The sequence below is a fragment of the Trematomus bernacchii genome, unplaced genomic scaffold (assembly GCF_902827165.1).
Source record: "Trematomus bernacchii unplaced genomic scaffold, fTreBer1.1, whole genome shotgun sequence".
Taxonomy (NCBI): Eukaryota; Metazoa; Chordata; class Actinopteri; order Perciformes; family Nototheniidae; genus Trematomus; species Trematomus bernacchii.
Genome location: NW_022987567.1, coordinates 3,193,934 through 3,207,370, shown reverse-complemented (window position 1 = coordinate 3,207,370; position 13,437 = coordinate 3,193,934). Strand labels below are relative to the sequence as shown.

The 13,437-nt window shown below is 40.3% G+C and overlaps 2 protein-coding genes across 2 annotated transcripts in view; one reads left to right on the top strand and one right to left on the bottom strand.

Moving 5' to 3' along the window:
- The window catches only part of niban2a (niban apoptosis regulator 2a), a 26,329-nt gene extending 21,309 nt beyond the window's left edge, over nt 1-5,020 (top strand). The window contains exons 10-14 of the mRNA XM_034126063.1: nt 963-1,118; nt 1,344-1,457; nt 1,997-2,104; nt 2,190-2,301; nt 2,412-5,020. Coding sequence (XP_033981954.1) covers nt 963-1,118; nt 1,344-1,457; nt 1,997-2,104; nt 2,190-2,301; nt 2,412-3,292 — 1,371 coding nt within the window. The 3' untranslated portion in view covers nt 3,293-5,020. The remainder of the gene's footprint in view (nt 1-962; nt 1,119-1,343; nt 1,458-1,996; nt 2,105-2,189; nt 2,302-2,411) is intronic.
- slc31a2 (solute carrier family 31 member 2) lies at nt 4,655-13,437 on the bottom strand. Its single transcript, XM_034126067.1, has 4 exons — nt 13,012-13,437; nt 8,212-8,278; nt 6,957-7,185; nt 4,655-6,419 (listed from the first exon to the last, which is right to left on the bottom strand). The coding sequence occupies exons 1-4, from the start codon at nt 13,015-13,017 to the stop codon at nt 6,254-6,256; spliced, it is 468 nt and encodes a 155-aa protein (XP_033981958.1). The 5' UTR covers nt 13,018-13,437; the 3' UTR covers nt 4,655-6,253.

Genomic DNA, 13,437 nt, shown 5'->3' with positions numbered 1-13,437 from the left:
GCATATTCAAACATCATTTCTTAGAAAGCTTGGTATCCAACAAATGATGTTCTTAATGTCAATAAACATCTAGGGAATTTCATATTGATATATATGAGTTTTTTTCCATCATCCTGAGCCAGAAATGTCTTATTCAGTATCACTAACTCACTAAACTTTCCAGTTCCATTCCTAGTTTCTACACAGGGTTTGTTCATACAATATACAAAAAAGATTTATTTTGTATGGCTGTCGTTAGTTTTCATATCCATTATCCAAAATGCCCTATAAAACCTATAAATTAAATCTGTAAAAAAAAAAAAAAAAAAAACTTTCTTATCCAATTTGAAGTTAGAAAAAAATCATGCAGGACTTTTGCATATAATAATAAAATAATCAGATTGTATTTTAAGACTGCATGTTTGTAAAGCCTTGGCCAGCTTAAAGGTAGGGTAGGTAATTCACTTCAGAAACACTTTTTGTTATATTCCATGGAATGCTCTTAACATCCCGATAGCAATGAATAAATTAAATGCTTTGACAATAAATATATACAAATATTTCATCTGTGGAAGCCGTGGCGCTGTAAAAAGCTAGTCCAATTATCTGCGTCGGCCCGCGGCAGATAATTGGATGGCCTACCTGCCTGTCAGCCTTCCATCTCGTGCACAAACTTATCTCGTGCCCTCATTCGTTCGTGTGTGTTGGAGGAGGGGCTCTGTAAGGAAGTCTGAAGGAAGGGGCAGATTTTTTTCGGTTGTGTACTACTACTTTCAAATTCTAGCTTACTCAAACTGGTTTCTCCATTCTTACCTACCCTACCTTTAATGCTTCCCTTGAATTAGAAGTCAGGAAGTGTCCTCAGCTGCCCTCTGTGACAGGAACGATATACTCAACCTCTTTTGGTCCTATAATACCTCCTCCTGTATTAAGCTTGCTCCACCTCCATCACCTTGACCTTCTTCTCCCCCTCTTCCCCTCAGAACATGGAGAGGCTGTCCATGCTCGCCTTCCACCCGGTGAAAATGCAGAGCTGCTACGAGAAGGTGGAGCAGCTGAACCTGGACGGGCTGCAGCAGAGGTTCGACGTGGCCAGCCCCTCGGTGTTCGTCAGCAGGGCTCAGATCCTCATGAGAGAGGTGAGGAGATACATGTAGTATAATATAATACAAAGAATCAGCATGTAGCAAAGCAGCGTGAGGAGGCCTGAAACACTCCCTTAGTTCTGAGTACAGGACACACACCAGCAACCTGTCTGTAGGGGAGTCTCTACTCACACCTGCTGGGCAAAAAGAGTATCACTATTTGCAAAGATAAATCTGTTTCTTGGGCTATTGGATAACTTATCACTTGTTTTCTTGCAGCAAATGGACAATGCGGTGTACACATTTGAGCAGCTGCTCCACCAGTCTTTGGAGACCAAGGGAGAAGAGGACATGTGCAAGACCATGCAGCGCTGCCAGGACAGGGTTCTCAAGGTAAACAGGAGACACTGTTGAGCGGTATATTAGACAAACAGTAACCTCATCAGAGGTTTGCACTGTTTGTGTTGCAGCATATATTTATTAAAAAACAGACTTTTGAGTTAAGTTTAGTTCACCCAACAGTTGTTTCTTTTTTGATTTGTGAAACAGGTAAATAAAAAGTGTTTTCCAGTTCAAAAATATATATGTTTTGGCAGGATCTTTCATATCGTCTGTATGAAACAAACACTAACTTGGACAAATGATCATGGCAAAGACTTTTTCAAACGTCAGGAAAGAAGGTTTACTATAATATTGCTTTCTCCCATGACCTACTGGGCATCCGTAGTCCTTAGTGTTATCTGTTCAAAGTAACTAAAATAAATTCTCTCAGTTCAGCATCTTTTTATACTGTCCATTTATTCTTCTCCAGATAGACTCTGCAGTCTAAGCAGAAGCAAATATTTGAGGATGTGAATTGCTGATGTATATATAATTGATGATTTGAGTAGAAAAACTATAATATCCATGTGTGTTTCTGGTCTTACCCTCAGAAATATGATTACGACAGCAGCAGTGTGCGCAAGAAGTTCTTCAGAGAGGCTCTGCTGCAGATCATCATCCCGTACATGCTGAAGCAGCTGTCGCCTTCCTGCTTACCTGTGAGAAGAAGCGAACGTTCAAAGTGTGGAAAGAAACTTATCAATGGTCAATTATAAAAGCTTATCTCTTTTCCTCCTTCCACAGGAGCTGCCTCGCTTCAAAGAGCTTATCTTTGAGGACTTCTCCCGTTTCCTGCTGGTGGAAAATATGTTCGAGGAGTTGGTGCTGCAGTCAGTCTCCAAGGATATCATGATGGGTGAGGGTCAAAAACCATACGATTTTGAGATGATGGCTGCCGTGGTAGTACATTATCAAGCGTTCTCGTTTACAAAGCAACTGATTCTCCTGTTCTCTCTCTTTGCCCAGCTGTGAAGGAGGCAGCGGTCCAGAGGAGACACAACCTGTACAGAGACAGCATGATTCTGACCAACAGCGACCCCAACCTGCACCTGCTGGGAGAGAGCTCTGCGGTGGACTGGGCTGCCGAATTTGGGGCCGATGAGCCCGAGGGTCCGGCTGGGGGCGACGGCGTTAAAGGAGGGGGTTCTGCGAGCAGGCGCCGGCAGGTGGTGTCCATGATCCAGCTGGACGGGCTGCCTCTGCCCTTCGAGTCCTGCATGGAGGTCCCAGGCGTGGAGCTCATCCCTGAGGAGGACGGTGAGATGTTTGAGGGCAAAGAGGGCGAGGAAGAGGAGGAGCCCAAATCTCCTGACAGCGTGAATGAAATCAGGGGTCTGATCAACCCGGTGGTGGCGTTGGGGCTTCCGGTTGTAGAGGAGACCAAGAGCGACATCACCAACGGGACGGAGCCAACAACGGGCACCGTGACCCTGGAGGACAGTGTGCAGATGGATGTCACACACGTCACCACCGTGCGAGAGGACATCCCAATGAAGTCTCCCAGAGATAAGACGTCCCCGCAGACAATTCTCCAGGAGCTGGTGGTAAGCAAGAAGCAGGAAGTGGATACGGAGGAAGCGGCCATCCAGAACGCCATCGAGGAAATCGAGATAGCGGTGCAGGAAGATGACAGCGAAAAGATTGCAGAAGTCTCCACAGCGGAATCAGATAACGAGTCGTCTCCAGCACCACAGGTGGTCACAGACTCTAGCTTGCAGAACGACAGCGGCTTCCAGTCGCAAGCCAATGAGGGGCAGGAAGAAGACGAGCCTCAGCCAATCACAAACGGTCTGAACGGAGAGGACGAAATGATTGACCCGATGGATGTGGAAGTGGTTTTAGCGTAGGAAGACAATCCTCCGAACAGAACTCTAAAACTGGAGAGTGCATCACATGTAATGGGAGAGAATTGATAAGGACTGTTTGCAAGGGATTAAAGGACTAGTTCACCCCCAAAATAATCATTTGTTTATTCATTTAAAAAAAAAAAACATACCTCCATGGGAAACATAAATCAGTACGCGTATAGCAACTTTATTATTTACATTTGTTATAAATACATAATTAAAGTAAGGATTTATTTAAATGCATATGTTTATGAATAAGTGAGCATATGACTGGAGACATTTGATTATTCTGCACAATTTGTCGGAAAGTTTGTTAACAGACTTGTTGATGTAGTTTCGTTGTGGTTAAAGCTGGTTCCCATTTACTTACATTTTTAAAGTATTGAAGGTTACATAGCGTGAGTAATTTATAAACAAATGATCATTTTGGGGGACAAATATTCCTTTAAGTTGAAGTGCATTGTTGTTAATATTGCACACTCCACAACCAGCTCTCCCATCCACCTCTTGACTTTATAATATTTGGTGATTGGTTTCTTTCTGTGCAACTTATCGAGTCTCAATGCAGATTTCTTCAAGACACTGCTCGTTTATGCTATGTAAACATGCTAAGGGTCCAATACAAGGATCAGGGAAGTGGTAATAAACAACTAACTTATTGATGTTTTCAAGTTATACTACAGGTATTTTTCTTCTCTGTTTTGCTTTCTTATGCACAGCCTCTACCTGGGCAGCAGGGGGTGCTACAATCAACCTTTGGATGTTGTGTGGGGAATTGTTCTTTTTATTTTTAAATAATAGTATCTATTTTTATAAAATGTAATTTTCTTATGCAGTTCTTTGAAAGCTTTTCCTGTATTCACAAATGGCCATTATGTTTCAACACTAAATATTTTGTCAAATGATTTGCACTTCCAGGATGAGGGAGATCTTAATGGTCTTCGGTTTCCCAAATATCACTGATATTTTATAATGACAATCCAGTGGCAATTTTTCTTCAAAGCCAATATTTTTTAATATAAAATTATAATGTTTAATCTGGGGAAAATGGATGAGGTCTCAATTCCTTATCTGAATCAAAAATGATGTAAAACTTTACATATGAAACTTTTAATTCCTGCAAAATGTCCTATTAAGTTTCCTGAAAAAGAACCATTTTATATTGTACTAAGCGTAGAGAAATTACAGTAAAGATTCTACAAATGTATTGAATAAAGGGGATACACTTCAGGTTTGTCCATACTCCGCTGACCTGCCATGCGACAACTGTTAGCTCTTTTAAGTAAAATGTTCCCAACAGTAACACTAGAAAATAAATGTCAGTAAAAGCAAGTGGGGGACAAGAAAGGACATTTTTGGAAATAAAGTACTAACATATCATTTTTATTAGAATTAGTACAAAATGACATATTTCTTTGCAGGAACATCTTTAAAAAATTGCAATTACATTTCAATTTATTTTCAAATGAAATTAGGGAAAACTTTTAACTCTCATTTTTATGATTCAGTGACCTGTAATAAAATCACTCACTGTATCCAAGGCACATTTAGAGTTTCCTAAGAACCATTCCTTCCAATGCAACAAACTGTCCGTCACCTTCTCCTGTTTATTTATTACAAGTATCTGTCTGTGGTGTGAGCAGCTGTTTGTCTAGTGCCTTTCCCTTCTTGCAATAAACTGTATATACATATTAAATATGGATGAATAAAACTATTTCATCAACTTTATTCTTTATTTTTGTCGGCCAAGTTCTTGCAACAGAAACACATTAAGGAAACATTTTATTTTCGACCCACCACTCCCAACTAAAAAGGTTTTAACTGGACTAAGTCTAAAACTAGTTTAAAAACTCAAACACATGTTATAAGTTGGTTTCAGGGTTCTTTTCTTTGCAGGTTAAGGGTGGTCAATGATTGCCAACGAACCACATGATTGTCTTTCACGTGAGAGAAGGTCCGTGAACCAAGATGACAAATTAGAGAAGTTTACAAACCGCAATCACATGATTCAGTTCCTGATTCTTAGCCCTGTCAAAAGTCCTCTGACCGTCAATCTCAGCTCCGAGTGCGAGTCTGCGTTTAGGTTTCACTCAAACACCACAAAAAAAGAGAAATCAGTATTCAATACTTCCATGTTAGTTCACACACAAACGTTGCTTTTTAGATTAAAACATAAAAGTCATGATGATTTCACCTTGAAGCTTCAGTAACTGTGTCTTCTCAGCATAGTCAGACCTCTCCCTTAATAACAGTTCAAATATCTAATGTTGTGATAGTTTGTAGTGTCATTATACCTTGACTTTTCTGGAAAATACAGAGGACTAGAATAGTCTGATACTTCTGACCAGAAACAACCGTAATATGCCACGAGCCTGACTTCCCTTCTTTACATTTTTGTCGTTCCTCTGCTGTGGAGAATTTAAATGCTGGAGTCCAATTAAACTAAACTCCAATCTCCTCCTAGATGTTTGCTGTTCATAAGATGAGCAAGATTACGCCTCAGAAACACAATGCTATATCCCTTTAACATAAAAGAAAACACCTGAAAAACGATACAAATATACATATTGTTCCTCTGGTCAAAGACAAATGATATTAGTAAGTATGTCCAGTCAAAGTGACCTCTAAAGAGCCCTGAGGCCACAGATTAAAGAGGGACAGAGTGCTGCTCACAGACAGTGCGAATGAGTTTGTGCATAATATTTTAGTTTCAATAACCAGATGTGTTTCATGCAGCAGTAGTTTGTGTTGGGTTGCTCATCTTATCATTCAGCGTACCAGGAACTCCCCTTGTCCCCGCCTAGTGTTCACATTTTCACAAAAAACCACTAAGAAGCAGAACAACACAATTCAAATTAGGTGGTTTCCCCTCAAATATCCAGAGCATAAGATCCTCTTAACTCAGGGAAAAAAAATACAGATGATAAAAATCCACCCTGTGTCTGAAGTGTGTCCATATCATCATTTGTGAACCACGAGAGGGAAGGAGATGAAATACCCGAGGACGGAGCCCACCACGACCCCGAGGAAGATCCAGGTGTTGTAGGACATGACGCACAGCATCAGCATGTACCCCAGAGACACCTGCAGCATGTGGAGGGCCGTCTGGATCGCATGCAGCAGCCATCTGCAGGAGAGAGAGAGGGATACACCTTGTATAAACATATATACTGTATGAGGGTAAGTTGCTTAATTCTCAGTGACTTCTAGAATCTGTCTAAACTCTTACATTAATCCATTTTCTCCCCCCACCCTGAATCATTACCTGAAATGCTGTATTCATTAGAATAGTTTGAGTTCAGTCTGTCAAGATGAATTTTGCTAGTACTGAACTTTACATATTGTTTTTAGGTTCAACCATTATGACAGATACGTGACCATTTAACAGAAAGGGAGGACAATGTTCAGTGTCACAGTCACATGCATCTATATATAGAAATATATATAGCCTCTGCCAATTAGTGAAGTTGCAATTCATATACATGTCTGTCATCACTTGAGTTATGGACTAAAACAAATGACATCTAATCAGTTTATTTATGAGTTCAAGTGCCATTTATTTGATTTCATTCTAAAATAATGTTATATAGCAATAAAGATTCCCTAGCGATACATTAAGTAAGTGATTCTGATGACTCTGCTATTTCTACTTCAGGACCCTGACCTGTGTGTGGTGTTTGCAGCGGGAGGGGGGGGCTCCATGGGGGTCAGCGAGGACTCGGAGGGGCTGCTCTCCAGCGCCGTGGTGCTGTCGCTGCGGTAGGATGGGGGGGGGGCGTACGCAGACTGAGGCTGGGCCAGCTTTGAGCTGCTGCTCAACCACAGCCTCCACACTTTGAGCACCTCGTAGAACACCGTCAGCAGCAGGACCACAAACACCGACAGCACCATCCCTATACATACACACACACACACACACACACACACACACACACACACACACACACACACACACACACACACACACACACACACACACACACACACATTATCACACACACACACACATTATCACACACAGCAGAACTTAGTAAACCGCTCATTTGATACCATAAGATAATAGCGGTCATATACTTCCTCATATATATCTGTACATTATAATATTGGGATTTCTTGGCTGTATGGAGAGACTTCCTGGAGTCTCTTGCATCTGAGAAAGTAAATTAGTGTAATAATGTGGATAATTTTGGTTAATATTATGGATATATAGGTAACAGCAATGACTGACCTGTATGTTGAGAACTCGCCCAATAACTAGTTTAACTGCTTTGTTTACTTGACAATATTTGGTATCTAAATCAAAATAAAGTTAGCTTATAATGGTTCATTTAATTAAAAGCACAACCACATGCGTGATGCATTGAAAGGCGTATCTTGTCAACAAAGAAAAAAGGAGAAGAAAATCCGGTTAACAATTCTTTTAGAACTATACATTTAAAATATGTGGTGTGATTTTATAGGTTTGTAATTTTATGCTGGATGATTTTTATAATCTTAATATTGGTCTTGCCCTAATACATATTTGGTCAGGCTTTATCATACTGGACCATACTGCAGGAGTTTATTATGAAGCAGGTCAAAGTTTGTTTCCAGTGAAACTGATGGGAATCATGACAGCTGCTAACCTCCACAGAGGAACCTCTTTCCAGCTAACAGGCACGACATTACAGCAAGGTGTACGACATTACAGTAAGGTGTACGACATTACAGTAAGGTCACGGTGTAAGTGAAACATATTAAAATACCCTTGCTCAAGCTTGCTATGAGTATGATGTTATATAAAGTGATCCTGATGTCTGTAGGCATAGCATTACAGTTAGCTGGTTCTAAGATGTAAACACTACCGGTAGACCGGTTAGATCGGTGTGTGTGTGTGTGTGTCCTCTGAAGCGAGACGTTTGTCAGACTCTGCATCTTACCTGCAGGCCCGTGCACATCCCAGAAGTCAAACAGCAGAGTCACGCTGCTCGACCAGCCAAAAGTCATCTAAAGGAAGGAGAGAGAAATTAAAACCTCTCAACGCTTCACTGGTTATGGTTAAGTTTCAAAGCTTCGTTCCAATTCAGAAAAACAGGATAAATGCAGCACAGGCGACCATATTCACAAACCTTCTTAAAAATATGATCTGAAGGAAGGAGTCTTATCTTATGATTTCTTAGGCAAATATGAACAAGAAGGGATAAAAGATTGTACCCTGATTGAGAAGGTGTGGTTTACCTTGTTGCTAGGTATGACCTTTATATATATACAGTCTATGGGTATGACCCATTCTTTTGAAAAGGTGTGATAAGGCGATCAAATTAAAGAAAACAAGGCGGCACACATCCCTGCACGTTCTAATCTGTAGGATTTTCATCCCCTTTAATCCAGTTAAACTACCTTTAAGCTTATTCAAATATCCTCCTCTCTACTCTTATAGTTTTAAGGAGATTTTTTAAAGGGATAAGATGCTTTGGGAATATTTTAAATGTGTACCTGGATCTAGGCTTATTTCTAAGAAAATGTCATAAATGTACGAGTTTTTTTTCCAGAGTTTCGTCACAAGGAGCGACTCTTTGTTCTGGGAATCTTTATGAATAGGGCCAGGTGTTACAGAAACGCTGACTCAGCCACTTTCCCACCAAGATCAGTAATGTAAGACTGAGCGCTCCTGCACTGCTCTGTGATCAGTGTTCCTCTGCTTCATCTACTGCTGCAATGACTGAGAGCATCTCACGTTATAATGATTCTTAATACCACACTCAATACCTCCTTTGTTCTACATATAATTGTTGTATACCTTGAACAAAACAAAAAATTATGATCCAGACAAATAGTGTTTCAGCCGATCTAGCCCCACAATCACAGGAAGGACTGTCCAACAAAAGCACACTTTGTTCTGCCTGCTGCTGCTGTGGGGCTGACAGACAGAGGAATGTTGTGTGTGTGTGTGTGTGTGTGTGTGTGTGTGTGTGTGTGTGTGTGTGTGTGTGTGTGTGTTTGTCTGTGTGTGCATACCTATGTGCATCCTTGTGGTTTGGAGGTCACAGGATGAGCATTCCATGTAACCAGGATGTGTTTACATCTTATTATAATAACATGGCACTTATTAAACTATTTTCTGATCTGGGAAATGTGTACCCCTATGTTATTTATAGGGCAGTGTGTTCTCCAGTATCTCAATATAGTGAGTTGTAATCTCTGTAGCGTTATATGTATTGTATCCCCAGACTCCTGTCAAAACACAACACCACTGTGATGGATCATACGACAATCAAGTCTATATTTCGCCTTTTCTTATCTTATTTCTTATCCTTCAGTCGGTTAGTGAGCTCATCTTCAGATCCCACCTTGACACCCACTGCAGTCAGCGTCGTTGTGTCCTTGGGCAAGACACTTCGCCCCAAATTGCTCCTCTGGGTATTGTCCACAGTATTGAGTGCATGTAAGTCGCATTGGATAAAGAGTCTAACTTGTAATGTAAGGTAAAGCATCTTTGAGCACCTGGAAAAGCACTATATAAATACCATGTATTATTATTATTATTATATGCCAAATACATTCGGCTACCATTAAGGTTTGTTAAAGGTCTGACTGCTCAGGTGTATCGCCATTTTAGGCTTCTAATTAACTATGACCTGTTAAGGAAATTGTGCGATCAAATGTGTTAACATTGCTAACCTTAGGCTGCCTTCACACGGGAACGTTTGCTTTTATGCACAGTATGCGTTTTCAAAAAAGTATTCCGTTCACACGCATTCCTTTCATTTAACGTGTCTGTTCACACGAGACCGCTGGAAACGCTGTAGTACATATGCCGGGCCTGTAAGTGGCGCTGTAACTTCAGCCACAAAATACACCAAAAGCAGCAAAGAAGACCCCATGGTTGCCCTTCTGTTTATGCCCCACGGTAGATTTAGCAACATGTAGTAGTTCATGTAATTCTCCATGTCCACTTGTTGCTGATGGTTGTGGTAGAGGAGCTGTAGATTTTGCACTAACATCTGTAGCATGGTCGAGCTGTAGATGTTGTACTAACATCTGTAGCATGGTCAGTAGCAGTAGCACTAGCAGTAGCTACTGACAGTAGCTACTGCTAGTGCTACAGCAGTGAGCAGCAGAGGTGGGGAGAGGCGGGGCTATGGCTTCATCTATCGGGAAATGATCGTATAGAGGCGATTACACGGAGCCGTTTGACCCCCCAGAGCGTTCCGTTTGCAAATCTATCCACCTTGGGACCCGTTTCCGTTATCCGTTTCTATCGTTTTGTTACGGCCTCGTGTAAATAAAAGGGCTATACGCAAGAGAAACTATGCGGATACAACCCGTTTCGTTCTCGTGTAAAGGGGGTCTTAGTTTCTCTGATTAGGTCATCTCTTGGAAGTGAACCTTAAATGTATGTGTGGTCAACAGACGTGTTTAGGGGGTGAGGTTTTTGCATACTGTGTCTGAGGGTAGGGCTGTGCGATTATGGCAAAAATCATAATCACGATTATTAAATACGATTATTCATTGACTTTGAAAACATCCATTGATTGAACTTTAAAACAAATACAAATAATAATTTGAACAGTGTCTTTTTAACTGTTGATTACCCTGAACGTATAATTAAACTGAAAAACCAATACAAAAATAAATAATATCAAAATAATAAATACCAATAAACAAGATCAACAAATATTTTGGAGCGCACTTCAACAAGCTACTAAACATATATAAATATGATAAATAAAAATAAATTAGACTAAAATAAATTAGATCAAATATGTCACAACCTAGCAAAGCAAAATAATCGTTTTTTTCGATTATGTTGTTTTCGTAATTGTGGCAGGCCAAAATCGTAATTGCGATTAAAATACGATTAATTGCACAGCCCTATCTGAGGGGTATCTGTATATCCCATTGTCTTGTAGGGTGTGATGGTTTTGCATGCAGTGCCAGAGGGGGTATCAGCTGGCCTCCCAGAATGTTGTCGAAATCTGCTTTGATGTCCAGAACAGTACGTGTGCTCTTTGGAGGAGACGTCATACTTCCAAGTATAAAGTTCCTTATTGCTTTTAATACAAATATTGTGTTGCTGTACATTTGTTACCTAACTGATTATTCTCTCTAGACCACAGCTGATTTGAAAGCTGCTACGACAGACCCCATGTAGCCACACCGCATGGTTAGCAAATTGTTATTTAAAAAAAATGATGCCCAACCCTAACATCTTGAAAAGAGCAAAAATGTTCTGCAGAATAATGAAAGTGTAGTTTATTGCTTTTATACCGTCCACTTATATCCCATTATTTGTATGTTAAATTGTCAGGAACCAAACAACAGCAACAGGGCGAAGCAATATGTAAAGAGTGCCAAAGTGTTGTAATAGTGATAACAAGGACAAGAGTCTTTGAGGCAGCATGATTCATCACTCAGAAAGTCAAATATAGACACTTGAGTCAACAATATAACCGATGGCCAGGTACAGTGATCATTGAGAGCTTATCTTCTAAACCGCCTGAGAAAAGCTGATATTTGTTTGCATGCTGAATGTTGAGACTGCAAACTGCAAGGGTCGTATTTCTACTACAAACACCCTCAGTACACTTCCAAAGGACTGTATCCGTTCTTGTGTGTGCTTTTAGACAACATGTGACTTGGGGACTGCCCATTATTACAAAACCCAAATAGTCGCAAAAATAGACTTTCTCCCTGCAACAAACAAGAGCATATGGCTGATTATTATGCAGAATGTAATAACGGGCTGTTTACATTCATGTCAAGCATTTTGCAACACCTTAACTTATGATATTTATTTTTAATTCTGCCATGTAGCTCTTGGTATGCATGTTGGAAATGCAAATGCACACCAACATGCAAAGATTTTGCACATTTTCTATGAAAGCAATTTGGTTGTGTGCCCATGAAGTGTCTTCTCATTGACCCTCTTTGATCATACTGTACGGCTTCCTTACAGAAATGAAATTAAACTAGTTATTAGACTATGGTTCACTATGGAAGAAGCCAGGCACACTTTCAGGAGGATAGTGTTGTGATGACATTCAATTTGCAAGGGTAGTCGACCAAAAAAACAAAAATACTATTTTTGTAAATAGCATAAATATAGTATTAATTCCATGTAATTGATGCAGTTTTTTCCCCCAGGCACTCAAATGTTTCCTTATTGGCTTTGTTTAATATCATATCTACTCACTCACAAAACAATATATTTATGGGTATTTCCTTGGAACCTGTAAGAAAAAGCATGGACATTTCACTATGTTCAGGCATTTTTAAGATATTAAAGATGATTTTAAACAGTTGAGAAAGTAATCCTTAGTTGCAGCCCTAGATGATATAACCATGCCATGTTATAGTCTCATAGTTTTCAAAGGTGGTGTCCAAATGAATGAGTCAAGACACATTTGCAATAGTTTGCAATAACCGAAAGAGTTATGAGGTGTTGTAACATGTGTTCCCACACAAGTGATCTCAGCAATATTGCCCATCCCTTTAATAAAACAGCCTAACGGTTAACATGTCTTTACTTGCTGTGACTGCTACTGTTACCCCCCTACTCTCCAAAAGGGAACACACTGTCTTTGTGGGTCAGCAACTCACAAACACTTTCCATTATGCTCCTCTCTTGGTATATAATGGTCTGAAACGTAAAGTATATCACATGTTGCACATGCTAAATGACCTAACACTGCACTCCAACATGGAGATACTTAAAATACAAAAAAGTGACAACTTACCGACATTATGGTGAAGTTGCTGAGCGCAGTTATGGACTCCAGTTACCCATCCCAGACGACTCACAGCCCGGGGACAGTTGTTGCTCGTGTGCGGTCAAGTACGAGCAATTTCTCTAATGCACCACAACCAGAGCAGCAGCAAGGGACCAAGCAACTCAGTGCAGCGGAATAATATATATACAGCAACTAGCCCGAGTTCAGACAATAACAGATGGCTGATGGGTAATGGAGTTTCTCAGAATTCGGACTCAAATGGCGATACAAATACATTTAAAATAACGACTCATGCCATTAAAGTATCCCGAAACTAAAATACTATCGTAAGCATCGACCACGTTGGGTATAAATGCCTATTAGTTGCACCTTAATCGCTGTTTAGCTAGCATTCGACGAGGAATGGGAGTAGCAGATGAACATATTTGGGAT